A 27,270-nucleotide genomic window follows, 5' to 3' on the forward strand; every position below is an offset into this window, starting at 1 on the left:
TCTCTCTCTCTCTCTCTCTCTTTTCTTTTCCACGCTTTCGAGATGAAACCGTTGGTATTTCTGTATCGAAAGCAACACTCATGGGTGCGGCAAGCTTCGTGGTCTCCATCTCTACGCATGTTGTTACTTATATTTCACATCCCAACCCTCGTTTTAACGCAACGTGTTCTTTAGTTGAATAAAAAAGAAAGAAAATTGTGTCAAGGTAGGGAGCGAATCATGGAGCAAGAATTTCAAAGAAAATTTTCACCGTCATTGGTTTTTATTTTTACATTCGTTATTCAGGATATCCCTACACGAATTTCAGACTTTCGAAAAATGTCAAGCTGTTATTCTCGGTGACATTCCATTAACGTGAAAAGCGTACGATGCTTAAAATAATTTTTATTAAATTCTGAATTAAAAGAAAGGCCACGTTTTGTTTATTTAACAATAGAGAATCTCGATTGTATTTTTATTACATCAGATGTTACATTGGCAATTTTCCAGTATTTTGCACTTAGTTCTGCAGTTGGACCAAATCCTAATTCTCTGTTATAAAAATGCTATCAAGCCATATGTTGGATCTAAGTAGTTACTTTGTAACTCTAGCGCAAATACTTTATAGATATATAATATCTATCTCTCGTTTCACGAACCTACAGGCTAACGAAAGTAGAGTTAAAATTCGTTTATCTCGTTGGCAACAACTTGATAAACGAGATTAATTGTAATGGAGGGTGGTTGGTATTTGGTGTTTAAGGTGGTTCGCTGTCGGAGGAATCTCCACGTGCTGTGACCTAGTAATCGATACTGTTCTTTAAACATTTAGTAGGAGGTAGTCTTCAGACGGCGATATCGAAAGTTATTTTTCAATATTTTCCTCCGCAGTAATTTTTTACTTATCAACCCCTGCGATCCATCGACCCTTTCGACCCAACGCGGTTCCTAAGATCACCATTTTGAATCGTAGAGTGCGCAGCGAAACAGCTGACGGAAATGAGATTTTGATTGAACCATTCGTCGATAATGTAGGATGAAAAATACGCATGGTAGTTCTTTAGGTTTCCGGCTGTCATCGTAGATAGATATAACATGTAAGTTACGGTACGAGTATGCTACTTTGCAGCAATAATCGTCAGAAAACGTTCGTACGTGAAAAAATAACCTGCTTGTTAAATGATCCTGTGTATTAATAGCAAATCAGTTCCTACGTCTCGTATAAAACATTTGAATCGTATGAACATGCCTTAACCGAACTCACGAAAAGCTCACATGTTAGGACGCGGATCTGTCATTTTGGGATAGTAAACAGAAAGCGAATTTCATCGTTCGATTAACTGAACGATTAAAAATGTCCGTGACCGAGGAAAGAATTCAAGAATTAAACAGACGGTTTCTGGAATTTATGAACAAAAGTGAAAATGTGGAATCAGCGACGAAAGAGATCTATGAAGATGTTTTGGATGAGGTTTTAATGGGGTTTGTTTTCGACGTGCATCGTACTACAAAAACTGGTAGTTCAGATGTTGAGGAGGGTATACCTGATGACGAATCGTATGCTATCGTAGGTAGGATAATTTAATGATTTCAGGAACGCTAATAAAGTCTATTTGATTGCTTAGGTTATGTTTATTTATGAGAGTGATAAAATACACTGGTGTTTTATTAACTGAATTTACCTAACTGTAAAATCTTTTAAAGATTCCCCGGGATTGGATGTTTTTGGTCAGCATCCTGTGAAAAAATCTCAGGAATGTAACTGTCCAAATTGTGACAGAGGAGTGGCAGCTTGTCGCTTTGCTACTCATTTAGAAAAATGTATGGGTATGGGTAGAAACAGTTCAAGGATTGCATCGAGGCGTATAGCGAATAATTCAAAGGATTTAAGTAATTTTAGCGGTGGTATAAGCGACGACGACGACGATGTCGATTGGAGTTTAAATAATGATAAACGTAAACGTCGAAAAGATCGTAATGGTATAAAAAGGACAAAACAGCAAAAGAATAATCAAAGAAATGGAGAAAGCATTAATGAGCATATTCACAGTAGCAATGAAAATTCTCCGTCAAATTATGAAAACATGTCTTTAGAAGATAAAAGGATTTTGTTAACTCAGATTTGTGGTGTAATATCTGAACATACCAAAAAATTATGTACAAGATCTATGCGTTGTCCGCAACATACAGAAGATCAAAGAAAAGAAATGAGAGCAAATTTAGAATCTGGAAATACTACACAGAGTGGCCAAGATAATCTTCATGTGGATGTAGATACCTATGAAGAGGGAGATGGACAGAACTTAAGGGAAGCTTTGGCACGTTGGGATCGCGAAGGATCTAGTCATTCGAGCCCAGCAGATTCTACGTCCACAACGTCGACATCTTCGATAAGTAGAAAACGGGAAACAAAAACGAAAGGCAAAGGCAAAGGTCCTAAACGTGACCGTGGATCACCCATTTCTCAAGGAGATTAAAATAGTATATGTAACTTATTTTTTAGTAATAAGAACTTTCTAACAGGGAAAATTATGTAATAATAATGTTCCTATGCATTGTACAAAGCTTCAAGAATACACATTATTTAACCTGAAATAATAATTGAAAGATATTTTCTTAAATTTTCTTTTGATTCTGTTTTCTTTCTTATTAATCAGTTAAAATCACAATAAGACCGAGAAATTATTAAAATAATTGACAAACTTGTATTTTAAAAAGACCGCCAATCCTAGTGCTATCTAGTTTCCGCCGCTTTTGTATAGATGGCGCTGTAATCGAAAAGTATGAGCGCACCCTTCTACTTCGAAAACAAAAACATGTTCAATGTCGTTGAATCTGTAGCGATGTGTTTAGTGGTACTTGTAAAAGAATAATTAAAATTACAAAATAAAAATGATAAGCGTTCAAGTAAGTACTGCTTCTGGTGTAAGGCAAATCTTTACTACCGAAACTCCATTTAAAATTCATGAGTTACGTGACCGATTTGAAGGATTGAGAGTAAGTAGTGAATCTAACTTTAAAATGTTTTGCTCGATAGATAAGAATTATTTAAAAAACTATTTGTCTAAATTTCTACAGGATAATTTTTACTTTGTACATAATGGAAAACTTGTGGATGAAAACATCACTTGCTACAATGGCTACATATCTATCGTTCCACGATTATTTGGTGGAAAAGGAGGTTTCGGTTCGATGTTACGTGCAATTGGTGCCCAGATTGAGAAAACAACAAACCGTGAAGCTTGCAGAGATTTAAGCGGTCGTAGACTTCGTGATATTAACGAAGAGAAACGATTAAAAGCTTGGATCGAAAAACAAGGAAATCGGGAAAAAGAAGCGGAGGAACGGAAAAAGAAGAAACTAGAAAGACTTTGCGCCGAACCTAGACACGAATTTAAAGATCAAACTTACGAACGCGAAAGATCAGTTTTAACTGAGAGAGTTGGAGATGCAGTCGAGGAAGGATTTAAAGCTGCCACTACTGGAGTGAAAAGAAAGCTCGATGAAGATTTTAAACCCAATAAAAAGAAAATATTATTAGACCCTGACATAGATTCAGATGAACTAAATAGTTCAGATGATAGCGAAGAAGATGAAAGTAAGTCCAATGAGGTAAATAAAGGGACTGAACCAGCATCAAACGATAGTGGACATTCCAGTGATGAAAGTGGAAAAACTGCTAAAAGTAATGAGAACTCGGAAGCAAAGTCTGAGAATTAATGATACATCTATTTTAAATTAAATTAAAATGTACCAATGGATGCCTTAAACGATCCATATATCTTCTCTGATACAATAAAAGTTTTAACTATCGAGGCATGGCTATGTAATAATGTTTCTTATTTATATGAACATATTATTTTATTATGTTATACATTAAGAATGAAGTTTACAGTATTTAAAACAAATAGGTTTACAATAAATTTGTTAGTGTCTTTTAAAACCTGTATGTAATAAATTAAAATAATTTCCAGGCAACTAACTCGTTAGTGAGCTTAATACCCACTGCAAATAAAGCAATTGATGCAATAAATGGCATCAAAAATTCATTTGTAGTTGTCTGGTTGTGCTTGCACTGACATACCCATTCGTACAGATCTTTTAGGTATTTAGAACCAACCAAATTTAAATCATTATTCCGAGTACCTTTATTTTGAATTTGCTTATGTATTGTATGCGCTAAGACTCCTAGACAAATGTAATAGCAAGATTTACATTTTTTGTGCGAAACGTGCTGAAAATAATCGAAGATGCAAATTTTTAAGCGGTGCAAATGATAAAGTATTTAAAAGTAAATCTTACATTCGTACAAGTCTTGTTTTCTAGATCAAGTAGCGTACATAACGATGACGTACCCACAGCAGCCATTTCGAATTTTATTTTTACAAATTTACATATGTTTTTATTGACATCAAATTTACAAGTTCGTGCGTAAGAGAAACAAAAATTGTCAAAAATGATATTACTTTGTTTAATAGAATATTTAAAAATAACAAAGAAATTCTAATGAATATTTTGGTTGTAACATAAAGTATTGTACATCCGGAACTGCAAAACTAATAGAAGCATTATATGATAATTTATCAATTGCACCATAGAATTATGTAAATTCTGTAATCTAATCTATACTAATGCAAAAACGTTTGTAAGCATGCGAGGCAAAACTATTCGAAATCGTGAGACAATGATATGGGGTATCAACGCGCGTGTTTACCTGGAATATCCAGAGTGAATCTTATCTCAAAAGGAAAAGTTAACGGATATTCCCCATAATTTCTTCTCACGATTGCATAAAATAAATTCTCTTGGTAATTCCAGAAAAAAAAAAATGTACAAATGCTAAAATTTGTTTAACAGATAGGATGAAGGTATAAAGGTTATTACCCTGTAAAAAAAAAGATACGTAGAAGGAAAATTATTCGAAATGTCATGAGAATGATTACATAGTTAATTATTCGACATAAAGTTGAGTCTGGAAGGGGAACCAGTTGACCCTGGCTCCGGTCACTATATCAATGGCTCCGCTGCCAGTCGGTATTCTGATTTCAGGCGCATCGGTTGCAACATTAAAAGCCGGCACCGAAAATTTAAATATTAAAATATTCAAATTCGCGACGTTTTGGGCTTCTCCTTCCACAGCGCTCAGTATCACTTGCAGTGTTAGGTAACCCATGAGAAATGATTAAATTATCTATCTTATGTATCTTCTACCATGTATTGGTACTTGGTTTGGTTTTTGCTCGTAAGTAAAATTTATGATACTACGTTGTTATCAAGCACAGGCACGCAAACAATTTTCATTTCCCACAAACAATTCACCAGTTATGTTTTATTTTCAATTTATTTCGTTTTCCTTGTTTTCCATTTTTCATCGCTTCTTTTTACAATTACGTTTGCCTTGGAGTGTAAAAATTGACAATGACACATCTAACGATCGAAGATTAGCGATTATTACAGACAGCGTACCGGTGTAATTGATCAAAACTAATAGCGGGAAATAAAACATACGTAGACAAGGATGTTACGACATTTGCATGATTCAAGGTCACATAGTGAATCCAATCAGTTTTTAAATTCCGAAAATTTAACTTTCTCTTTTAGAAAACGAAGGGCAATCGGATTGCACATCACCGCACGGTGTGGTTGGCTGGTGCATTGGACTAAGGCAATGTCCACAGCTATTGTCCATCCTTCAAACCCCCCCGCTTAAGCCAGAAGCTATAGAATTTTTAAAGCAATCACAATGTGGCTTTGATGGCAATGATCCCCGAGTTTGTTGCCCGATTCAAAACGAAAACCCCGATCGTTCAGGCGGAGTCGATAGGGCGGGGGATGGAAACTCGCAGTTCGATCTGTCCAGCAATCCTTTATTACCCTCCGATTGCGGCAGAGATCTGTCTCAGAGAATCATCGGTGGAGAACGTACGGATATCGATGAATTTCCTTGGATGGCGCTTTTGATATACCGAAAACGTAAGAACTTTTTAAAACTTTTTAAATTAATATATTTATTGAACGAGGATCGATATTCTACATAAAAATTTATTTCAGCAAACGGAGAAACTGCAGCTTGCGGTGGGGCCCTCATCAATAATCGTTACGTCCTAACGGCAGCTCATTGTCTGAAGGGCAAGGATTTACCAACCACTTGGCGTTTGGAGAGCGTCCGGTTAGGCGAGTACGACATTAACACCAATCCTGACTGCATCAAGGATGACGCGAATAGCGAGATTTGCGCTGACGATGCTGTCACCGTCGGCATCGAGGAACAAATCTCCCATGAAAATTACAATCCACTGAGCAGTGATCAAAAATACGATATCGCTCTTCTAAGGTTAAACCGTGAAGTTCCGTTCACGAATTACATTAAACCTATATGCTTGCCACCAAACGACGCTGTCGGTAAGAAATTGTTTGTCGCTGGTTGGGGAAAAACCGAGAAAGGATATTCCTCGAATATCAAGTTGAAAGTTTCTATGCCGCTCGTCGACAAGCAACAATGCGAGGAGAGATACCGCGTAGCACGAGTTCAGCTAGGATTCGGACAGATTTGTGCCGGTGGTCAGAAAGGCAAAGATTCCTGCACAGGAGATTCTGGAGGTCCTTTGATGACCGTGGAAAGAGGAAGCGACGGTGCCGGTCGATGGACCGTCGTCGGTGTTGTCTCCTTTGGACCATCACCTTGTGGCTTACCAAATTGGCCCGGTGTTTACACCAGAGTAATCGATTATATTCCATGGATACTCGGCAAATTGAAAGCTTAATACTTTTTACTTCATAAAATAACAATTTCACGTTATAAGACAACAGCTTGACGAAGAAAGAACAGTCGATGGTGATTTTAACATATCCTTGAACCCGTTCCATCGTAATCGTGTCAATAAATACAAATTGCATCGTGTTCGCATTAATGAGAAGAAAAAATATGTTACTTTAAATATTTTTAATACGATTAAGTTATTGCGCAGTATCGATACCATAACAAATTTGTAATATATCTGAAAGGTTATCATAGAGTTCACAGGTGATAGAGCAAACCGTGTAAACTGTGCATTCTATCGCTACACTTACGTGTATACCTTTATTACGTTGTTACAATCGTTTGGTTTGTCAAACGAATAAAGTTACCTCTTAGCACCTTGCCAACTCAAAGCGTATTAATAGCCTATGCCGACGATTATCGTGTGAAGAGGAATTAATAAGGCTGTTAGAATCCAAACGTATCGCAACAAGGAAGAGACTGATAATATGAACTAATCTTTGCAATTTATTATTAAATTATATCAGCTCTGTGACTAACACAATGCCTTGAGAACAACACAGGGAAATACTTTATTACCGTTTCTACCGAGAATCGGCGTTACCTGTCGCGTGACGTAAAATCGTTCGACGTCGAAATTGGGAATTCCTGTATCTCACGATTAATGATCTAGAAGGAGATCGAATGACGAGAATACGTATTCCTGGAAGTATAAGTTCTCTCATGGTCAAACTACCTCGGAGGAATCAGCAAATGCACCGTCAAATATAAGAAGAGATGAGAAAAATATTATTATCAACTGTTACCGAAAAGAAAAATATTCAACCGGTCAACAAAAGGAGCATCGGTCACGATTGAAAATCATGCATTCTCATTAAGTGGAAGAATTTTCCTGGTAGCCCCTACTCCCACGACCTTTCCTTCTTTTCTTCTTTAATTTGCAAGACTTATTGAACTCGCAATCAGCAGAGGGCAGCAGTTAGTACAGCGAAGACGATCGCGCGAGATCCTCATCCGCGGTAGCAGCAAATGTATAAACAGTTTTCAAAACTGGTTTATCCGCTTCGTCGCTGGATTCGAAAAATCGTATGAGCGCGACACTGTTGTGCCTCGAAACAGGATTTCCTTGTTTTTCGTCGTAAAGATTTAAATGAGGAAGAGAGAAGCGACAGACTACCTCTGAATTTTATTCAAGAAAGACAGTACAGGTGAACCGCGCTTGAAAGCAACATGATTCGTCGCACGCTACTGTTTTTGCTTTTGGTTTTGCACGAGATCAGTTCACGTAAGTCAAATTTCGTTAACATTTCAATAAACAAACACTGGTTAATTCTTATTTTCTAGCGTGAAATTTTAACAAAGATCCAACGAGTTAGATAGCACACCGTCGAGAAACTGAAGCGTCGAAATTCCTGTCTGTGATTTGTCATTGGTCATTAATGCGCAACACACGGACAGCTTGTAAATGCATCTTGTTCGTGACAATAGCTCAACACTATTGTGATACGCCACGTTGAATACCAACGAAATATGTGATATCTTCATTTTTTTTCTTCTAGTATTAATAAAAAATTTCTTTTGTTACAGAAGATCGATGTACCACACCTGAGAGCAAAGCTGGCACGTGCATTAATATACGAGAGTGTGAAACGTTGGTAGAAATTCTGAAACAACGAAAACCATTAACCAGAGAATTTCTGGATTACCTGAATAGTCTACAATGCGGCTTCGAGGGCACGAATCCGAAGGTGTGCTGCGAACTCCAGGTAAAAATTTCGCGCAACCGTACTTTCCACTTTTCCCTTAAACATTCTTGTGCAGGGAATTTCATCGAATGAGTAATATGACGAAAGCGTTAATCACAGCAGAGTTTACCGCCGACACCGTTGAGCACTACGGAAACACCAGACGGGTCAACCACGGTTCCCGATCCCCCGGACGTCTCTGGACATGTGAATTTACGGTTGTTGAATAACGACGAGTGCGGACCGGTCACGCAACAGAAAATCGTCGGCGGTAATAAAACCGGCGTGTTTGATTATCCGTGGATGGCGTTACTGTTTTACAACACCGGTAGACCGATTCCAGAATACCGATGCGGTGGATCCCTGATTACCAAACGATACGTCCTCACCGCTGCTCATTGCGTTACCTTGTTACCTCCTAGTAAGTCAATCGCGATGTCCTTCTGACGCTTCCACCATGATCTAACATGATTATCTTTGTTTCAGATCTGACGTTGGTCGGAGTGCGATTAGGAGAACACAATTTGGCCACGCAACGTGATTGCGACAGGGAAGCGGACGGTCTCGAAGTGGTTTGCGCCGAAAGGTATCAAGACTTTGGTATAGAAAGCACCCATTCTCATCCAGAGTACTCGAGAGAAAAATTACACAACGATATCGCTTTGATACGATTGAATGCGGACGCTGATTTTCGACCGCAAAATGTTCGACCGATCTGCATGCCGTTTGGATCAGCCGCCACTTTGAGCAAGAGAAAAGTAAATACCGATTGATCGTCTTTCTATATAACACGCGTTTGTTTTATTCTCGTGTTTTTTATAGGTGACAGTAACGGGTTGGGGCGCCACAGACCTTGGACCACGCAGTCAAGAGTTGCTGCAGGTTCAATTATCACTGGTTAATACGGAAGAGTGTGCAAACATTTATAAGAGAAAGACGCAAATCTGGTATAAACAAATGTGTGCTGGTGGTAAAAGAGGAATGGATTCTTGCTCGGGAGACAGCGGTGGACCGCTTCAGGCTCCTGAAATATATAACGGCAATGTAAAATATGTACAGTACGGAATTGTTAGCTTTGGGCCAAATAATTGTGGTACAGAAGGAGCTCCCGGTGTTTATACCAGGGTTACATATTACATGGACTGGATCCTAAGCATCATTAAGGAGTAAAGTAACATACGCGAATTAAATTATTGATAAAGTTGCATTTATACAGCTGATAACTTACCGCTGAACCTTCGTTTTTTTAACGCAATCAGTGTATTGCACTAGAAGCAGCATTCTACTTTATCTTTGAATTTTTTTACTTGCAGTAATAGATATGTTACGATTATACATGATTGTATATATGTATATGCACATGTTGATCGCATACACGATTCAACATGTTTCACACGAACCAGTTTTTTAACTAACAATATTCCAATGAATTTTCACGAATTGAATTTCTATTTTTAATACATGTATAGAATTAAATATAAAGTTTAGAAACTTACAGGTACTAGACATGATTGGTTTTAAAACTTTTATATAATTTTTCGTTGACAAATGATTAATAATTATCTTTCCGTGTATGTTCATCATCCCGAAATACACTTTCCTCGTGTTTGTCGCTATAGAAATGTTCGTTATCAGGTAACTTTTCATTTCTGTCATGATCTTCGATTAACTCCGCAGTCTCATTTATAGAAACTTTTAATTGGCTACGATCTCCCTTCTTCTTGGAAAATGAACCTTGAGATTTAGCTGTAGATCTTTCAGAAACCTTCGATATGTCTGTGTTCGACGATTTAGTCGACTGACTTGTGGATAATGAAGTTCCTGAAGAGCTAGTTATCGATCCAGAATCCGGTCGAGAAACATTTTCGCAATTAATATACGAATCTACGCTATTCGATGCATGTTTATGTGGCTTCTTTTTCTTCCTGCGGTGCGATAACTTTGCACCATCCTTCTGTTGTGCCTTTATCAACGACTGATAACTCTAGAATGCATTTTTATAAATAATCCATTTAGCTGACATTTATCCAGTGAATTGGTGAGTTTTACTCACCTGAGAATGACGTTCGAAAAGAGTTGGTATTTGCGTCACACGATCTATCATCATTTCCATCTGCAAACGATGCCGTTCTGCCTGTTCGCGTGCTTCATCGCGACGAAGCGAGGTTCTAATGTTAAGATCTCGCTCGTGTTCGTGCCTTACATTTGAAATTTATGAACATGCTCGTTATATATTTTTTGTACAGAGTACTTTACTTTCAATAAATCATACCTTGCTGCTGATCTTAAGGCTCTCCATACCGGATTACGTCCAATTAAAGACTCTCTGAGTTTCATTTCTTGATCCTTTCGTTTCTCTTCCATTCTTTCTCTTATTTCACGTTCTAGTTTTTCCCTGTAACATGAATATAAAAGCGTTTAATTTCTTTTCTTCGAGATATAAATAAAGATGCATGGTCACCGAAGGTATACGTAGTTCTGTAGTACCGTGACACCTGGCATCTTAAAATCGCCGCTAAATTATTTCCCCGTAATGGTAAAAGTGACATCATAGATCTATATCCTTCTAATGGTATTGAAGTATTACTTGACAGTCGCGAAGTATTCTCATTCTCAGTATTCTCGTTCATCATTGTACTCCGCGAACGCGTACACGTAGACTTGACGCGCTCTCGTCTCGCCATCGACGGTGGTAAGGAAGAAGATTTCATCAATTGAGCAGCTCTTATCTTTTTTTGTAATTGCCTAAACATTATGTAAAATATACCGATACAATAAGCATTCTATGATGTCACTACGTATATTATACTGACCTGTAGTACTCATCTTCGAGCATACGATCGTATATCTCGGTACTAAAAAGATTTTTTGGTACAGGTTTTGCCTTAAATTTCGCATTCGCGCTAACGCTTCTGCCACGAAGCTCTGGACTAGATCTTGCTAAAGATCTCCACGCTCGTCGATCACATTCGAGTCTAAAGGGGCGAACTTGAGACATTAAATTTAGGGCACTTTCTTCGCGGACTATGCGACTCCTAAAACGTAGATACCAAAGGAGCTACACGTATGTTATTATACATCATTATGTTAAATTTGGATAAAAACAAACCTTTCTTCTTTTTCTGCTAGTAGTTTGTTATATAAAGGAATCTTAGATGTAAGTGGAATTGATCTTACACGTCGTTTCCTATAAAGATTCTTTTTATTATTTCCTAAATTTTTCTGTTTTACTTCTTTACCCATTTCAGCATTTGTCATATACTTTTCTGCTTCCTCTCTGTAGATTTTGTACCATAAAATTCATGTAATTGAACTCTTACATTGGTATCATGAAAGACTTGGGTTCTTTATTACCTTAGTGTAAAACTAAATGGTTGAGGAACAGTAGGATGCCATTCCTTTGTAATGCTAGCTGGTAAACTTCTTGTTTCTATACTGTCTGTATCACTTTCCATACTATCATCACTGTTTAATCTACTCAATGTTCTGAAGTTTTTACTAGCTGAATATACTTTTTCATTTCTTTTATCTCTTCTGCTACATCTGAAAGTAATGACATTACAGTCTAAATATTATAAAATGTACTTATGTTCATTCAATTACAAATACCTATTTGTAAAAAAATCTTGATCTTCTGTGAGCCCATTAAATTTATCAGAAGGGAAGAACATAGGACTAGAAATTCTAGATTCTTCAAAGTAACATTTTTTACCATTCAATTTTAAGTCATTAATATCATTCTTATTTTTAATTTTTGATTGTATTTGATCACATTTTGATGTTGAAAATTTAGACACATTTATATTTTCTTGTGCAGTAAGTGTATCTTGTAAATTTTCTAATAATAATCTTTGTTTTCTTTTCAGGTAATCTACTTTTTGTTTAAATTGTTCATTTGATAAATGATGAACTTGACCATAATCTGGTATACTCTCTAAAAATTCCAAGAAATTGTCAACAATTTCTCTAGAGCTTGATGCCTCTGATTCATTAAGAAACTGATCATTTTCTGCAAAGTTTATTTTACAGTTGCTGTCTTTATTATTTTTTAGAGGTCTAGGGCGTTCATAAGAAGGTGTTGGTTGCCTACTGTAAGGATCCACTGGAACTTTTACACAAGAATTGTAAAATGAGTTACCCCTGTGCTCAGTCATTACCTATTAAAATAATTGAAATTCTATTATAGTGCATCCTTAGTTTTTTCTAAATTAGAAAAGACTAAACCAATTAAGAATTATGTAGAAACAAATTTCAACTCAACAGCATTCAAATCATTTTAAAAGAACCGCGCTAGTATTTTTGACGTTCATATTGATCAACGAATCAATATACCTTATAAAATAAATTTAAATTATTATTTTTACTTATTTTTAAATCCATGGATATTGATGCTTACCTTCGTTAAAAAATTTACATTGACAACTTTGCATCTGTTGATATGCTATGAATTGACGGTAAGGTTCAAATTAAATATCAACATATATAAAAGATTATAACTTTATTCTATCCATCACCATTTCATCGTTATCATACAACACATTTAACACAGTTATCCAAATTTTAACAGAGTCATTCATTTTGTAATATCCTTATCTCTATGTGAAAACAACTTTAAGGAAAAATCAATGTAACCTCATCGCTATATTCGTCACCATGGTGAACAGGATGAGAGATTATTAAAGACTTTCTATAGTACATTAAAGAAATGGAACTAATGTTACAGTATAATTAAAATTGTCTATTATTTTGTCAGTATATTCGTTAACATAAAACAATCTATATACATCTTAAACATAATTAACCTAATATTTATTTTTGTATTGAAGATTATATCTAACATTGCTAGATCCACGCCAAACTATATGACATAATAGGTAGTATTGAAGGGAGAGTACATACAATTGTGTCCCCTAAACAGGCATGAATTAGTAATTAGTGGTAACTACTGGTTGCTGCTGGTAGGCTGAAAAGTTATGAACGATGGAATATTTGAATTTACCAGATGATAAAATTTTATATAAAGCTATTATGGAAATTAATGAACCAATATTATTTAAAAGAATACTACAAGATACAAAAGGTCAATATGCATGGAAATTATTTGAATGGAATTTGTTGGAATTTACTGAAAAACTAGGAGACACCAAGTTACCATTTCGAGTTGGTTATAATGCCAGATCTGTGGTAAATTATTATTTAAACTTTCTTATTCTTTCTTATCTTTACATGATAAGTTCTAAAATTTCATACTTTCCAGGGTCCTCAATGGGAAGAAAATTGTTCTACAGTTTCAATGACCCTATCAGAATTTATTAACCATATAACTGTTAATGAAAATGACACAAAATGGTATTATTTTGATTATAAATATATGCAAGAATGGTTCAAAGATAAGTCAGAGGTAATAAATTCAATAACTTGGAAAAGATTTGGTATTGATAAAGATGGTACTGATTCTACTCTCTGGATTGGAAGCAAATGTGCTCATACAAATTGTCATCAAGATTCTTATGGCTCTAATTTAATAGCACAAATTCATGGAAAGTTAGTGGTGCTCAGTTTAACATTTAATTTCTTAAATTATATAGATAATAAAATTACTTTCGTTTACACTGTTTTAGGAAACAATGGTTATTGTTCCCCCCAAGTTCAAGTAAATTTCTTCAACCAACAAGAATCCCTTATGAGGAGTCTACAGTGTACAGTAAATATAATTTTTTCTGCCCTACTGAAGAGGACGAAATAAATGTATTAAAAATACAGGAGAAACCAAAACTGGTAATTCTTGAGCCAGGAGATGTGTTATTTGTTCCTCCTGGTTGGTGGCATTATGTTGAATCACTTGATCTTACTGTTAGTGTAAATATATGGTTACCAATAGTGGAAGATCATATGTCACGAGTTAAGGAAGCTATTGTTAAATTAATAATGGCTGGAATTGGAAAAAGTATTTGCAATATTACTGATGAAGCTGGCTGTACGTTACCTGATTGTATAAGTTTGGTAATTATAACATTATAATAATGATTATTCTTAATATAAATATTAAAAACTAAAATTATTTTATTCAACAGCTAAATATTGCCCTTGAGCAGTGCAAAAATGTGGAAACTAAAGAATCATCTTTTAAGAAGATGAAGCATAGTACATGGACAGCTACAGATCTAGCAGCACAGTATCCAGTTTATGTGAAACTTCTCCAAGAGCTTGATGTATCGGAATTAGAAGAGTTTCTGAAAACGAACAGAAGAAGATTTCCTGAGAATAGTATTGAATTATTAAAAAATAATCATTCTGAAATTGACACTGTTGCACAAAACAGTTCTGCAACTCAGAAACTATCCAAAGATATTATTAATGCACTTTGTCATCCTGATGTTGTTACTAAAGTTACAGAATTACTTTTATCTTGAAACTTGGATCTGTATTATGTAAAATAATAGTGGAACGCCCCGTGCTATCCCTGTATCCCGTATATCACTACATTCCCTATATTGCTGCATCTCGTACATGCCGGCACTCCTTATACCTCGGCATCCCCTACATTTTTGCATCCCTTACATCTCTGCTTCCCTTACATCCCTGCATTTCTCACATCTCTGCATCCCTTACATCTCTGCTTCCCTTACATCCCTGCATTCCTCACATTCCTGCCTCCTTTATATCCCAACATCCCTTACATCCCTGCACCCCTTACATGCCTGTATCACTTATATTCCTACATTTTTACGGCTATAAGGTCTGCGATTTTATACAAATTTAGTTGCTCTTTTCGCCACCAGAGGCCGCTGATTCGACATCGAAATTTTAGTTCACATTTTTGCCGATAGAGGGCCAAAATCTCTGCTTGATTTAGTTCCTTTTTCAAAAACCAGAGGGCGCTGATTCGACATAGAAATTTTAGTTCGCATTTTTGCCGCTAGAGGGCCAAAATCTCTGCTTTATTTAGTTCCTTTTTCAAAAACCAGAGGGCGCTGATTCGACATAGAAATTTTAGTTCGCATTTTTGCCGCTAGAGGGCCAAAATCTCTGCTTTATTTAGTTCCTTTTTCAAAAACCAGAGGGCGCTGATTCGAGGTCGAGATTTTAGTTCACATTTTTGCCGCTAGAGGGCCAAAATGTCTGCTTGATTTAGTTCCTTTTTCAAAAACCAGATGGCGCTGATTCGACATCGAATCAGCGCCCTCTGCTGGCGAAGGAAGGAACTAACTTACCTTTATTCGAAGCAGACTTTATAATATATTTATTATAAAGGATGCTGAGATGTATGGAATTCAGGGATGAAAAGATTGTAGGGTTGAAAGGAAGGTAGGGATGAAGCGATGTAAGGACTATAGGGATGAAAAGAGTGGAGGGATGAAAAGAGTGGAGGGATGGAAAGAATGTAGGGATTTAAGGAATGTAGGGATAAAATGAGTGTAGGGATGAAAGGAATGTAGGGATGAAAAGAATGTAGGGATGAAAAGAATGCAGGGATATAAGGGATGCAAAGATGTAAGGGAACGTGAGATGTAAAGGAATACCGTAGGGGCTCGGGGCTGGGGCCCCGGTCTCCATTGCACGCGGCCCGAGGAGTACCGGCATCGGGTGTGGCCCCCGATGTCGGCGGACTTTGGCACATGGCGGAGGGTCAAAGGACCCTCCCTTCCGCCCTAGTGCAGGCCACCGTGGTGGTTTTAGTGGGTAAAAATCCCACACTACCTTCGGCCCCTCCCCAGGGGGGCTGAAGGTGTCTTTCTGAAGATTTCCACCACGTTAAAAAAAAAAAAAAAAAAAAACTGCTGGGATGGAATGAATGCAGGGATGTAAGGGATCCTGAAATGGTCTTGGCCTGTAATGAGGGATAAAATTATATAAAGAACTGGAAAAACTCAACTAAATGGGGTCCCCGGCTGGGATCCAGAAGAGGGATATAATCATAAATGTTATCCGCTTTGATGAGCGTATTTAATAAGCAAAGAAAAATAAATGAAGTAAATTAAATAAACTCTGGCAAAAAATTATACTGGTTGTGCCCCTTTCATACGGACCTGATACTATCCGGGGGTGTTAGGGACCCCAATGCACCAATGAGTCTCCTTGCATGCCGACATTATGGTATCTGGGGTTCTCGAAACCCCAACAGGGGTCCTCAGAACCCCGGCGCAAACCGACAGCGGGGTCTTCACAACCCCGGTGCAAACCGACAACGGGGTCCTCAGAACCCCGGCGCAATTCGACAGCGGGGTCTTCAGAACCCCGGCGCAAACCGACAACGGGGTCTTCAGAACCCCGGCGCAATTCGACAGCGGGGTCTTCAGAACCCCGGCGCAAATCGACAGCGGGGTCCTCAGAACCCCGGCGCGAACCGACAGCGGGGTCCTCAGAACCCCCGCGCAAACCGACAGCGGGGTCTTCAGAACCCCGGCGCAAACCGACAGCGGGGTCCTCAGAACCCCGGCGCGAACCGACAGCGGGGTCCTCAGAACCCCCGCGCAAACCGACAACGGGGTCTTCAGAACCCCGACGTAAACGGATAATGGGGTCTTCAGAACCCCGGCGCAAACGGATAATGGGGTCTTCAGAACCCCGGCGCAAACGGATAATGGGGTCTTCAGAACCCCGATGTAAACGGATAGTGGGGTCTTCAGAACCCCGGGGTAGACTGACAACGGGATCCTCAGGACCCCGGCGTAAACGGACCGTGGGGTCTTCAGAAACCCCGCACGAATTCACTGCGGGATCCTTGGAACCCCAATTGGGGTCCTCGGAGCCCCGCGCGGTACAGCGCTAGCGCCCTCTATCGGCAGATCGTGGAAACTACTTGTCGACTAGTTTGCGAGGTTCGCCGATAGATGGCGCCAACGCGTTACTGTACTGGGGTTCGGAGGACCCCATCGGGGTTTCCAGGACCCCACACTTATAAATAATTAAGAAATTATTCACTCATAAGTAATGAAAATGGTATATTTGTAAATCACAAACGATTTCCGATGAATTACAGTTATCAGTTATCGCAAAATTTGTTTAATATAAAACATTACTAAAAAGTTTCAGCTCACGTCATGATTGAAATAAAATTGCTAATTACAAAAGAACTAATTTGTCACAAACGTTAAAAATAGACTCACAATCAATCACAAACGATTTACAATCAAAAGGACCCCGGTTGTAGATGACTCAAGGATGGAATTTTATAAAGTACTTAGGTTTTGGCGGTTTTTTTAAAACATAAGTTTGTGAATACAGGAAATGAAATAATAACAACTGGTTTCTTAAAATGCGCATTAGAAAGACCATTTATTTCTTTATTATATAATTTTTTGTTTCATGATATCAATCTATTACCAACACTGTAATATAGACAGGATTTATGAGGAATAAAACCATCCGATTGTGATAATTTGAGAAAAAGAAAGTCCGGACGATAATAAAATCAATAAAATTAGTTACAGTAGCCGTAATTAATAATGAAAAACTATTAATGCTTATGCATGATTTTTTAACATTTATAGTAGCGTTCCAGTGAATGATAATCATAATACAATTATATATTTATATATATATATATATGATATATTTATATATTTATATATGGTAGTAACAACTGATATTATCGGATTGGCCTCGTTAAAAACTATAAAAAAAGAAAAAAGAAAAACAGTAACAACGACGACGACTATACCGACGACTCCGTGATGGGTCTTATCACGTAATTGTTCATCGTAAACGTCTTATCAGACGACTAACTATATACACTATTGATCAAAAATATTTGAGACAATCGACTTCTGACGCTACAACCAACATTTTTATCAAATATGTAATGAAAGATTGTTAAATTTACTTCGTTTAGAATTGCACACTTGTCTTTGATTTTCTAATTTAGAATCTATATAATTTTAGAAATTTACAAATTGCTTCCATTGTTTTTAACATGTTAACAATAGACAACTAGAAATGAAGTGGATTCCAATTTTTGATCATTAGTGTAGAAACGAGTGTCACGCGTTTCCTTCAACATCATCATTATTCTTTCTCTCGCGCTAACAGCTCTTTCTATCGAACATCCGTTCATTATTTTTTAATCGACAATATTACAAAAATTATAGGTAAAACGTACACTCGTTCTACGCTGTTGAATCAATCAGACAGAGAGAATTATGAACGAATTCTATCCAAGATCATTTATGATAGGTCCCTACTGATGAGCGGGACACTTTCTTCCTAAACGACTAATTCTCTAAAAAAATGCATTGGCACTTTCCGCGTGAGAATCGCGATCGTTGAAAAATCGCGACTCAAAACGATTCACGACTTATATAGCCTTATAAAAAAAAAAAAGTCTCCGTACACTTCGTCCAAGATTACTCAACCATATGTACAATCCCAGCATTACTACCAGAAATACAATTATATAATTCTTCTTTTTTTTTTTTTTTAATTTTTAATTTGCTACTCTACATTGCAACGATTTTTATTATTCAATTGTATTAAAATTATGGTTAACTGTAAGAAAAATATGTGATTATAAAAATTATCCAGCTCGACGATGGTGCATTTTCTTATTATGCTTTTTTAAAAATTAGATTTAAAAAGGATTAGAGCCCCCAAGCCGGTACTGGTTATATTACATATATCATACTTCCGTCCCCTTCGAATTTGTTTGAAAAAAGAAATATGAAAGAGAAAATGAGAATAGTTACTGGTCACAGGGCTTATCAGACAATATAATATTACAAAAATGATACAATAAATTCAAGAACCTCTAACACGAGGTGTACGGAAACTTCCCCGACTAACTGTAGCACAATTCACCAATGAAAAAATATCAATATCTCTGTACGATACGATACGCCTCGATCATTTTCGAGGATCGTCGTTCTACCTTTTAATTGCCCGCAACCAATACCAATCTTACTTATAAAATCTTGCACGCCATATTGCAATCCTCTTTTCCATTTTCATATTCTCCTTTTTTTTTTTTTTTCATCTAATTTGATGAGCTATGTATCACTTCGGTGCACATAGCGAACGCTTTTAAACGAGATTCCGATCTAACAGAGTTCCAAATAGGTCTGGCTGCACTTGTAGCAACCCGCTGTTGGACAGTGTTGGATCATAGTCGAAATTCTCGAACATGATCGGCGAGGACGGTGAAACAATGGTACCTCCGTTTATGAATGTGTTGGACAGTTGTTTACTCGAGACTGGGCTTAATTGGTCGAAGGATGATGATATGGTGGAACCAACAGAATCGGGACACTGAGGCACCATTTGGTTCTCCAGGTTCACTGACAGAGGTGTTGTCAAATGTTTTGGATACAGCGTTGGCACGTTGCGTGAATCCATCAAGTTTTCCTGTAAAATAAAACATACAGATTAGTAATATCATAGAAACCATTATGACACTATGCCACCTATCCAAGTTCCACAATTCTTATTAGCTGTTATGGGGATCTGACAATTCCACATTTATAGTTAGTACTTTAGTATTTCTTTTAAGAAACCCAAGGAAACTATGAGGGTGACATGAATACACTAATGGGACTCAGAATCCAAGGACCCTTCTTCCCCTCCTGCTTTTGTAATTGCTACTACTCTAATTTTAATTAATATAATAATTTCTTGGATTTCAACCCCAGTCCCTTAATATTAATAGTGGGAGTTAGTGGAAAATGGTGGTGTACCCTTAACGTTACAACTCGAAGAGTAAAAGATTTATAAAATTTATAATAGAAGTTACAATACAATCAGAGTTGTAATACTAAGTTCCTCAATAAAACGCAAAGATGAACCTCAGCCCTCCAAAGGTCTCTGTTTCGCAACTCTGCTTCCATAGTAATCAATGTTTTCATAATTGATCACGAATCGACGGAGTGCTGCGTTTCGTGTGAAAGAACAGGAGAATATAGGAAATTTTTCAATGCAAATAATATTAATATCAAGCTACTGTATTTATATTCATCGTCGCGTTTATTACAATTATTCTGTTCCTTTTAAAATACAGAAATATATTTTCCACTCTATAGGATTTCAACGTATTCTTTTCCTACCACTCCATAGTCTATTATCATAAAACTACAATTGATAAGAATTACTCTAAACGATTCTAAAAGTGTGACAAAAAAAAAAAAAAAAAAAAAGAATCTAATCATTCAGTTGTCCTCGATCGATTCAAAGAGCAACCATATAATAATTAATATATATTATCGTTGAATTTTCATTATCTAAGACTAGAGGAAATATCATTCGTGCAATATCTTCTGACACGATCATTTGGTAAAGCAAATACAAGAAAATCCAGCGATCAACGGTATCGATAATTCTTCTTTATTGCCTGCAATATATGCTCTTCGAATAGATATTTTTATTTGTAAAAAATAATATAACAAACACGGTGTGTACTTGATGGAGTGCGACTGGAGCGGAGGGATGAGAAAGAAGGAGGAAACGAAACGCAGCAAAATTTCAGATGATTCGATGTTCAATGTTCAATGTATTTTGACAATCTTCAATCAACAATTTCCATATACTTTCAAGTAGAATACATAACGTGACTTTAAAAGAGCGATACGATTAAACGAACTACGGAACGAGCAAAAAAGTTACATTTTTGTCTCGCAATATTCCACGCTACTCCTGTATCCGTTCTTCCCAATTCAATCCATCCCGGATACAGGAGACACGGATTTCTTTCTAATATTTTTTTTTTTTTTTGTACTTGTTCCAATTTCTCAACCCTTAATACTCTCGGTTCGATCTCCCTTTTTCAGCTACGAGTAATCGCGATTGCACCGCTAAGAAATATTTATCGAGTCCATCTCGATGGCAAGTAGGCATAGTAAGATCCTTCACTGTCTCATCGGCCTATCCATCTTGCGATTCGTTTCTCGTTTTCAAACTATCCACCGCATTACAGGATGAAAACCGAAAAAAAAGAAAAAAAAATAGAGAAACGTAATCGAGTGCGTGGGCGAGCGATCGACCGTCTCAATCTTAAGAGTCTATGAACAAAGGTACGATCCAAAGAGACGATCGACACTTTGCTTACTCAACCAAATGTACATTTCGAGACGCTGAACGAACGTTCCTTGAACATGAAGAAGACAATGGACAGAATCGTCAGGAATAAATGGTTCACGCGCTCGCGATACTCTTGGAGGGCTTCGGTTTTGCGAAGCAAACGTATCCCGCACTCACGTCGCAGCCGGACACCAGGAGATTCATTAGCACGCTGTTGCACGCCGGAGGATTCCGCTTAGAGGTCGCGTCGCCGTTTTCAATCCCCTTTCGACGACACTTGTCTCCCCCCCCGCCTTTGGTACCACCTCGGTCTACTTCGGCCTCGTCCACCTCCGGTTCCATTTGCATCCGGTCCTTGTTACGTCGACTGTCGAACGACTCGTTGGAGTAATCGTTGCTCCTAAGAGCCGTTTGCTGCTGGGACACCAGACGTCGAAGAAGCTGACTGTCGGTGACGCTCGGCGTCTTCCTCGAGCTAACCTGTTTACCCAACAGATGATCCTCCAGGACTAAGCTGCCGCGCTTCGTGGACTCGTCGCATTTGATACGTTTATTGTCGTTGCCTATCGTGTCCATCGAGGAGGCAGTGTGTATACGTTTCGTTGGTCTGTCCAGCTTGGAGGACCAATTACAGCTATCTAGGTTTGTGTCTGAAGCGACAAGAATTTCATTACGATCTGTTTGAAATTTCGCGTACAGATTATGTTGGTATAATGAAAACTTACTTTTCCGAGGTATTTGACCGAGAACCTGAACCGGATTAACCAGGCCCCCTCCGTGGTCGTTGTACTTTCTGGAAACAACTTGGTCCGTTTTTAAGAGCTGTGCTAAACTGGAATCGGACGTTCGTTGTTCTTTTTCATCTAGCATCCTGTAACAGATCATTGAGATACAGTTAGGACCCGTTCTAGCTTTTCTTCTGTCCCTGAAGAAAGCACTTCCTACCATTTTGGACAACTTTTATCCGTCGTATGTGGCGGGCTCCACATGACCATGTTGTTACTGATCAGCAAGTCGAGTGCCTCGTCCTGATCGGACATCGGGATGTACGGTGCTCGGAGTGCTAATTCATCGTCAGCCATGCTGTCGCTCAAACCTAACATTAACATTTCATCTTCCGATAATCCTTCCGCCCCGCTGCCACCTGTTGGGCTGCCTAGCGAGTCTATACTTCGTTCTGGACTCTGCAACAAAAGAAAATAAAATTAGTACATATTCTATTTTACATCGTGAGAACCTTGACTTGTTCCCAAAGACTGAAGGAACGTCAGTGGGACATGGCTACCTGGCAGACCATTTGGGGTACAGATCCTCTTGAGAGTAAAAGTCAACATCTCAGAGAGAGAAGTTTTACTCTCAAGTGGACTGATGGACTACTCCCTTGGATCCACAAATGCCTTGGGCACCTTGGAAGATGTGAAGAGAAAAGAAAGAAAAAAAAACTCACTTGACGATATTTGGAGAGGGTAGGCGAAACCGAGTTCGGATCGATGCTGCAAGGACTGCCAGGAGAGTCTCCGTACATAAACGGGTCGCTGTCGGCGAGAGACTCCCCGAGGCTCTTGTTCCTCGAATCCCCCAGGTCGGCGTCCTTCAAAGGATCGCCGAAGTCCGTGGGTCTTAGTTCAGGCGCGAGGGCACCGCCGGGGCTGAGCAGGGGACAATAGCTGTCGTTGGCGAGGATGAACTCGTCCAGCATGTCGGAGAGGAATGGGGTGTCTTCCAGGGGGACGCAGACGTCACCAGGTGTAGGTGCCAGATGGGTCAGATCCTCCGGTTCGTCCTTCAACACTGTAACCAGACATCGGGAGTCGAAAACGTCGATCGAACAACGCCGCATAAGACCGGTTTACTTCCGGAACAATAAATAACCAGCCCGTCCCGCGTTTCAGGTTTCCGCGCGATAAGATTTACTGCTACCGAGTCTAACTACGAATTTGTTCATGCCGGTTACGAATGCTTCTCCCCCCTTCGTCATCTTATCTCTTTCTCTTTGTCCTTTTTACTGGCTCTGTTATCGTCGCGAAGCTGCGTATTGCAACACTTGTCAATGATTATCGGGCTGGCGAGAGAGATGAAACTCGTAGGCAGAGGAAGCTGTGTCGCAAACCGCTTAGGAAATTGGGAACAGCTTATCCAAATGTCAACCGCCGATTGTCATTTAATTAGTTTCTCATTTAGATTGGACAATTTTGTTGACTCTTAAGGATTACAGCGTCAACGGCAGAACACTTGGACAACGTTCCCTATTTCAAAGGAGAAAGTGCACCCACTCGTTAGGCCTGGATGATCCTCGCTGAAAGTTAAGAAGCCTTTGTTCATGTCCTCGGTACGAGGCGCGAAGATACTCGCTGTTGCAGTTTGCGGCGGTGGTCTGCAGGGTATCTGTTCCTGTTGCTGTTGTTGTTGCGCGGTGATCGGCGCGAACAGGTGTCTGGTCACGGTCTGAGGCCTGTCCTGACGAACCGTTGTCTCCGGATCGTATTCCACTGCAGGTTTACCCTAGAGCAGACCGAACACCGTCAGCCGTATTTCACGATGCGTCGATTCAAGCTGAAGGTTTCGAGAATCATAGCCAAAAACACTTTGCGTTTAAAGCTTGTAAAGTACCCATTAGTTCTGGTGGACAACGCTATAGATCCAAGCCCTCTCTTTCTTTCCTTTCAACCACCGATTCTCAAAACTTTCAGCGTAACCCCATGGGACAAAGCCGAAACTTACCTGGAACACGAACGGAGTTCGGCCAGTCGGCTGCTGACGGTTCTGCTGCTTCCGTTTCGGCTCGTTGTTCTCCTTCAGCGATTCCTCGAGCGAGTCCTTGAGAGCTTGCACACCGACGAACGATTTCTCTGTAGCGTGGACCGGTCTCGGGAAGGTGTTATCCTTCCGCGAGCCGTCCTGAAGCTGAGCAGATCCCTTCTTCGGTTTATTAGCCGCCAGGCGGAAAGTCGAGGCGGTCACTGGCAAAGATTTCGCGGGTTCGAACGTGGCAGACGGTAGTTCCGGTTGTTGATCGACCGACACGGAAAGCTCGCGATCGACGATATCGAATGTGACAGCCTCCTCGACTTTGTTGCTATTCACTCGCAGCTGCAGGTGAAGCTTCGCCGGGGTCGGTTCGACTAGGTCGCTCGAACCGGCGTTTACCTTGTCCGGCTTCACGACGTTCTCGGTGTCGCGTGCTGCGAGCTGCCTCGCGCTGTACACCTCATCCTCGCGTTCCACGCCGCTGAAATCAGAAATCCTACCTGGTGGAGACTGAAGAATGGCCCCTCGCGGTCTGCCGAGGTAGCATGGTTCACGCAACGAAACTCACGCGTCAAGCTTCGAATCGCGACGATCAAACGGAACAACGAAACGATCGAAGATCGATGCCAGTGATCAAAGCCGAGTCGCTCGAATAAACCGCGATGTACGGCCGAGATCGAGCGAGCATCTTCGACGACGGCCTAGTTAAAGAAGAGGCTTGAACGGCCGCGAACGATGTTCGAGCTCCCCCCGTTCTCTCGGCTCGTTCGGGTCCTGACCCTCGTACGAAAGAGCGAAGCACATGGCCACGGCTTTTAGCTCGCGAGTTTATACCCTTACGTAACAATTACGCGCTCGATCGGACCGGCAGAGGTTGCGAACCGCGTGCGCTCGCTCCAAGAGGCCTCGGAAAAAACACTGCTCTCCTATGACCAACCATGAACGCGAATCCCTCGCTACATCTTCATTTCCAATATCATTTTTCTCCATCGTCTACGTCTCGTAGCTCTGGGTCACGATTAACCGAGGGGGGTCAAAATTAACTCAACTATTACACGTTGCTACGCGTGTAATAAAAGTATGCTCGTTGTGTCTCTAATAAAAATTTTCCTCCGCCCATTGAATACCGGAGAAAAAGATTGATCCGTGAACTTGTAATCATCTGGGTCAGATTTTATAGCATTGAATTTTTCTGTGTACACCGGGTGAGCTGACAGAAATCATTCTTGCTTATTAATAGTTAAACCAAGATGGTTGGATCAACGGTGATCCTGACCTACAGAAGGTGGTGCAATGGTACACTCGCGATCGAAGCTGGCTTTCCTAGGGAAAATAGAGACATAGGGAAAGGTGGAATCGGTACTTGGGCTACGGTTCCCTTTTCGCTACATTTTCATTTTTCTTAAAATCAATTTAAATTCAGTTAAACGAGAAAAGATTCGATTCCGCTATCGAAGGGTTAAAAGGAGGGTTCCCAATCAATTTAGCAGACGCATAATCAGTCGTTCTATTTAAGTATATCTCGAGCCAGATAAATATAGGCAGAAATCTCGTAATTTCACGATAAGAAAAAACATGTTACAGAAGAGACGACGATATTGCACTACGCGTTCGTAAATCACTTTTCCGTTGGCCACGTCCAACTAATACCTGATCGTTAATAGAACAAACAGTCGCTACTTCCGCTCTCGTAAAAGAGCGTAAACGAGTTTACGAGACATCTCGACGCCGGGAACAATGTAGAAATGCTAGCAAGTATGTACGTAGATAAATTGTTGAAGTTAATTTCGTCGTGTGATATGGGTTATCGCGAAGGTTAAGGCTGTTCGCGATTTACCAAAGGATCGAGACTGAAGGAACGCGAGCGGAGGCTTAATCGCGCGCATGTAAACGAGCCGCCAAGGATTTTCACGGAGGAGGGAAACGGATAAGCGGGAAAAATTCCGCGACGAGGAAACCAGACGCGAGTGTGGCTAAGAATCAAGTTGAATTTCTATCAATGTCGAGTATGGCTCGAAAGTGGAATTTTTTCAAAAATTTTCAAGCTCTTGAAAATGTTGATGGTCTAAGAACCTCGTGGGCGGAAAAACGCGACGAGAAACTTTTTTTAAAAATAATTTTTGGGTCTATATAAAATCACGTTAGTGTACATCGTACTCCTTGAAATTTTCTCAAGTTTCAAGAACGGCTCGAAAATTTGCAAGATAAAATATTTATCGATGGACGCGTGGCGAGCAGTTCGAGACGCGTTTCGTCACGGCGTGTATACATCGACTGGAGCAGTAACCGACTTTAACCAGTCGCAACGGCTTGGTAATTGTCGTAAATTGACCAGCGGGACCCCAAACATGGACGATAGGAGCGTAGTCGGTCGAACGCGTGGAAATCACGCAGGAGAATCTCGTCGAGAATGCCGCCTGCTGAAACTTCTGGCGCGGATACCCGCGTCTGCTAGCTCGCGTATGAAAATTTTTCGTATGAAAAGAGATTTCAAAGAGATTAATTAAAAGTTTCACACCACCACTCACTTCCTAATCCACTTCCCCTCTTCGTTATCTTTCCAACTTCTCCACCTTCGATTGGATTCGTTCGAAAAAGAAGTTGGCGCAACTTTGCGACTTCTCGCTTCGTTGGTCGAGCAAGAGAGCAATCGATCGGGCGATCGAGCGATCGAACGTCGGCTAATGGATTCCATCGCGGCTATCGCGTTTCGAGAGAAGTTCGCGTCGCGGTCGCGGCTTTGCGAATCGGCTTGCATAACGACGTAGCACGATAAAAAAACGCGGCTTCGAGTGGGGGTTATTTTTAGTTGGCTAACGGTCGTTCGTCTTCGGGTGTTTCGAATTTGGCCGGCGAAATGAATTCCGCCGAGCGGTTCAAGTAGGAAAATAAATTGCGCGACCTCGTACAAGCGACGATGGTTCAGGTGACAAAGCGTTCGACCCGTAATCCGAGATTCGCGAGTTCAACACCTCCCCCGCGAATTTTCGTAAAATGAATTTTCCTTATGAATAACAATTAGTCCTTGAATCC

The 27,270-nt window shown here is 39.5% G+C and overlaps 8 protein-coding genes across 14 annotated transcripts in view; 5 read left to right on the forward strand and 3 right to left on the reverse strand.

Moving 5' to 3' along the window:
- The first annotated feature begins 24 nt into the window (after positions 1-24).
- Positions 25-2,600, forward strand: LOC114872854 (ataxin-7-like protein 3). Of its 2 annotated transcripts, XM_029180553.2 has the most exons (3): positions 25-782; positions 871-1,550; positions 1,684-2,600. In XM_029180553.2, the coding sequence occupies exons 2-3, from the start codon at positions 1,334-1,336 to the stop codon at positions 2,454-2,456; spliced, it is 990 nt and encodes a 329-aa protein (XP_029036386.1). In that variant the 5' UTR covers positions 25-782; positions 871-1,333; the 3' UTR covers positions 2,457-2,600. The 2 variants fall into 2 exon arrangements, with proteins under 2 accessions (XP_029036386.1, XP_046145003.1); XM_046289047.1 differs by having other exon boundaries at positions 25-1,550.
- A 165-nt stretch (positions 2,601-2,765) lies between these two features.
- On the forward strand, positions 2,766-3,794 carry LOC114872857 (replication stress response regulator SDE2). The gene is made up of 2 exons (XM_029180555.2): positions 2,766-2,976; positions 3,058-3,794. The coding sequence occupies exons 1-2, from the start codon at positions 2,872-2,874 to the stop codon at positions 3,697-3,699; spliced, it is 747 nt and encodes a 248-aa protein (XP_029036388.1). The 5' UTR covers positions 2,766-2,871; the 3' UTR covers positions 3,700-3,794.
- Positions 3,795-3,882: 88 nt separating this feature from the next.
- On the reverse strand, positions 3,883-4,687 carry LOC114872859. 3 transcript variants are annotated; one of them, XR_006830169.1, is made up of 2 exons: positions 4,335-4,687; positions 3,883-4,213 (listed from the first exon to the last, which is right to left on the reverse strand). XR_006830169.1 is itself a non-coding variant. In XM_046289049.1 (2 exons), exons 1-2 carry the CDS (start codon positions 4,345-4,347, stop codon positions 3,938-3,940), a joined length of 243 nt encoding a protein of 80 aa, XP_046145005.1. In that variant the 5' UTR covers positions 4,348-4,687; the 3' UTR covers positions 3,883-3,937. The 3 variants fall into 3 exon arrangements, 2 of the variants coding, with proteins under 2 accessions (XP_046145005.1, XP_029036391.1); XM_046289049.1 differs by having other exon boundaries at positions 3,883-4,167; XM_029180558.2 differs by having other exon boundaries at positions 4,282-4,687.
- A 305-nt stretch (positions 4,688-4,992) lies between these two features.
- Positions 4,993-7,125, forward strand: LOC123988549 (serine protease easter-like). The gene is made up of 3 exons (XM_046289046.1): positions 4,993-5,221; positions 5,581-5,952; positions 6,031-7,125. The coding sequence occupies exons 1-3, from the start codon at positions 5,158-5,160 to the stop codon at positions 6,741-6,743; spliced, it is 1,149 nt and encodes a 382-aa protein (XP_046145002.1). The 5' UTR covers positions 4,993-5,157; the 3' UTR covers positions 6,744-7,125.
- A 93-nt stretch (positions 7,126-7,218) lies between these two features.
- LOC114872972 (melanization protease 1) lies at positions 7,219-9,990 on the forward strand. Of its 2 annotated transcripts, none has more exons than XM_046289044.1 (5): positions 7,219-8,024; positions 8,327-8,505; positions 8,605-8,905; positions 8,971-9,242; positions 9,307-9,990. In XM_046289044.1, the coding sequence occupies exons 1-5, from the start codon at positions 7,970-7,972 to the stop codon at positions 9,652-9,654; spliced, it is 1,155 nt and encodes a 384-aa protein (XP_046145000.1). In that variant the 5' UTR covers positions 7,219-7,969; the 3' UTR covers positions 9,655-9,990. The 2 variants fall into 2 exon arrangements, with proteins under 2 accessions (XP_046145000.1, XP_046145001.1); XM_046289045.1 differs by having other exon boundaries at positions 8,608-8,905.
- LOC114872850 (protein FAM161A) lies at positions 9,771-12,969 on the reverse strand. 2 transcript variants are annotated; one of them, XM_029180545.2, is made up of 8 exons: positions 12,094-12,648; positions 11,839-12,027; positions 11,594-11,761; positions 11,298-11,519; positions 10,972-11,229; positions 10,757-10,879; positions 10,538-10,682; positions 9,771-10,468 (listed from the first exon to the last, which is right to left on the reverse strand). In XM_029180545.2, the coding sequence occupies exons 1-8, from the start codon at positions 12,636-12,638 to the stop codon at positions 10,037-10,039; spliced, it is 2,082 nt and encodes a 693-aa protein (XP_029036378.2). In that variant the 5' UTR covers positions 12,639-12,648; the 3' UTR covers positions 9,771-10,036. The 2 variants fall into 2 exon arrangements, with proteins under 2 accessions (XP_029036378.2, XP_029036377.2); XM_029180544.2 differs by adding an exon at positions 12,881-12,969 and having other exon boundaries at positions 10,381-10,682; positions 12,094-12,641.
- LOC114872852 (HSPB1-associated protein 1) lies at positions 12,850-14,899 on the forward strand. 2 transcript variants are annotated; one of them, XM_029180548.2, is made up of 5 exons: positions 12,850-12,938; positions 13,403-13,668; positions 13,742-14,028; positions 14,106-14,487; positions 14,559-14,899. In XM_029180548.2, the coding sequence occupies exons 2-5, from the start codon at positions 13,465-13,467 to the stop codon at positions 14,895-14,897; spliced, it is 1,212 nt and encodes a 403-aa protein (XP_029036381.2). In that variant the 5' UTR covers positions 12,850-12,938; positions 13,403-13,464; the 3' UTR covers positions 14,898-14,899. The 2 variants fall into 2 exon arrangements, with proteins under 2 accessions (XP_029036381.2, XP_029036382.2); XM_029180549.2 differs by lacking the exon at positions 12,850-12,938 and having other exon boundaries at positions 13,457-13,668; positions 14,106-14,461; positions 14,559-14,662.
- A 2,835-nt stretch (positions 14,900-17,734) lies between these two features.
- LOC114872902 (protein similar-like) overlaps positions 17,735-27,270 on the reverse strand; it is a 30,097-nt gene continuing 20,561 nt past the window's right edge. The window contains exons 8-14 of the mRNA XM_029180641.2: positions 24,211-24,718; positions 23,763-23,991; positions 22,937-23,280; positions 22,435-22,673; positions 22,215-22,360; positions 21,667-22,139; positions 17,735-19,824 (exon numbers count right to left, since the gene is read on the reverse strand). Coding sequence (XP_029036474.2) covers positions 19,504-19,824; positions 21,667-22,139; positions 22,215-22,360; positions 22,435-22,673; positions 22,937-23,280; positions 23,763-23,991; positions 24,211-24,718 — 2,260 coding nt within the window. The 3' untranslated portion in view covers positions 17,735-19,503. The remainder of the gene's footprint in view (positions 19,825-21,666; positions 22,140-22,214; positions 22,361-22,434; positions 22,674-22,936; positions 23,281-23,762; positions 23,992-24,210; positions 24,719-27,270) is intronic.

Source organism: Osmia bicornis, chromosome 15, assembly GCF_907164935.1.
Source record: "Osmia bicornis bicornis chromosome 15, iOsmBic2.1, whole genome shotgun sequence".
In the NCBI taxonomy this organism is placed as follows: domain Eukaryota; kingdom Metazoa; phylum Arthropoda; class Insecta; order Hymenoptera; family Megachilidae; genus Osmia; species Osmia bicornis.

Excerpts from the sequence above, each read along its gene's own strand:
- LOC114872854 (XM_046289047.1), top strand. The coding sequence starts at position 1,334 with ATGTCCGTGACCGAGGAAAGAATTCAAGAATTAAACAGACGGTTTCTG. Across the intron at positions 1,551-1,683 it reads CGAATCGTATGCTATCGTAG|ATTCCCCGGGATTGGATGTT; the intron begins GTAGGATAATTT and ends AATCTTTTAAAG.
- LOC114872857 (XM_029180555.2), top strand. The coding sequence starts at position 2,872 with ATGATAAGCGTTCAAGTAAGTACTGCTTCTGGTGTAAGGCAAATCTTT. Across the intron at positions 2,977-3,057 it reads ACCGATTTGAAGGATTGAGA|GATAATTTTTACTTTGTACA; the intron begins GTAAGTAGTGAA and ends AAATTTCTACAG.
- LOC114872859 (XM_029180558.2), bottom strand. The coding sequence starts at position 4,347 with ATGGCTGCTGTGGGTACGTCATCGTTATGTACGCTACTTGATCTAGAA. Across the intron at positions 4,214-4,281 it reads AAAACAAGACTTGTACGAAT|CACGTTTCGCACAAAAAATG; the intron begins GTAAGATTTACT and ends GATTATTTTCAG.
- LOC123988549 (XM_046289046.1), top strand. The coding sequence starts at position 5,158 with ATGATTAAATTATCTATCTTATGTATCTTCTACCATGTATTGGTACTT. Across the intron at positions 5,222-5,580 it reads ACTTGGTTTGGTTTTTGCTC|AAAACGAAGGGCAATCGGAT; the intron begins GTAAGTAAAATT and ends TTTCTCTTTTAG. Across the intron at positions 5,953-6,030 it reads GCTTTTGATATACCGAAAAC|CAAACGGAGAAACTGCAGCT; the intron begins GTAAGAACTTTT and ends AATTTATTTCAG.
- LOC114872972 (XM_046289044.1), top strand. The coding sequence starts at position 7,970 with ATGATTCGTCGCACGCTACTGTTTTTGCTTTTGGTTTTGCACGAGATC. Across the intron at positions 8,025-8,326 it reads TTTGCACGAGATCAGTTCAC|AAGATCGATGTACCACACCT; the intron begins GTAAGTCAAATT and ends CTTTTGTTACAG. Across the intron at positions 8,906-8,970 it reads CGTTACCTTGTTACCTCCTA|ATCTGACGTTGGTCGGAGTG; the intron begins GTAAGTCAATCG and ends TCTTTGTTTCAG.
- LOC114872850 (XM_029180545.2), bottom strand. The coding sequence starts at position 12,638 with ATGACTGAGCACAGGGGTAACTCATTTTACAATTCTTGTGTAAAAGTT. Across the intron at positions 11,520-11,593 it reads CTAGCAGAAAAAGAAGAAAG|GAGTCGCATAGTCCGCGAAG; the intron begins GTTTGTTTTTAT and ends TCTACGTTTTAG. Across the intron at positions 10,880-10,971 it reads TTAAGATGCCAGGTGTCACG|GGAAAAACTAGAACGTGAAA; the intron begins GTACTACAGAAC and ends TTCATGTTACAG.
- LOC114872852 (XM_029180548.2), top strand. The coding sequence starts at position 13,465 with ATGGAATATTTGAATTTACCAGATGATAAAATTTTATATAAAGCTATT. Across the intron at positions 14,029-14,105 it reads ATAGCACAAATTCATGGAAA|GAAACAATGGTTATTGTTCC; the intron begins GTTAGTGGTGCT and ends ACACTGTTTTAG. Across the intron at positions 14,488-14,558 it reads TACCTGATTGTATAAGTTTG|CTAAATATTGCCCTTGAGCA; the intron begins GTAATTATAACA and ends TTTATTCAACAG.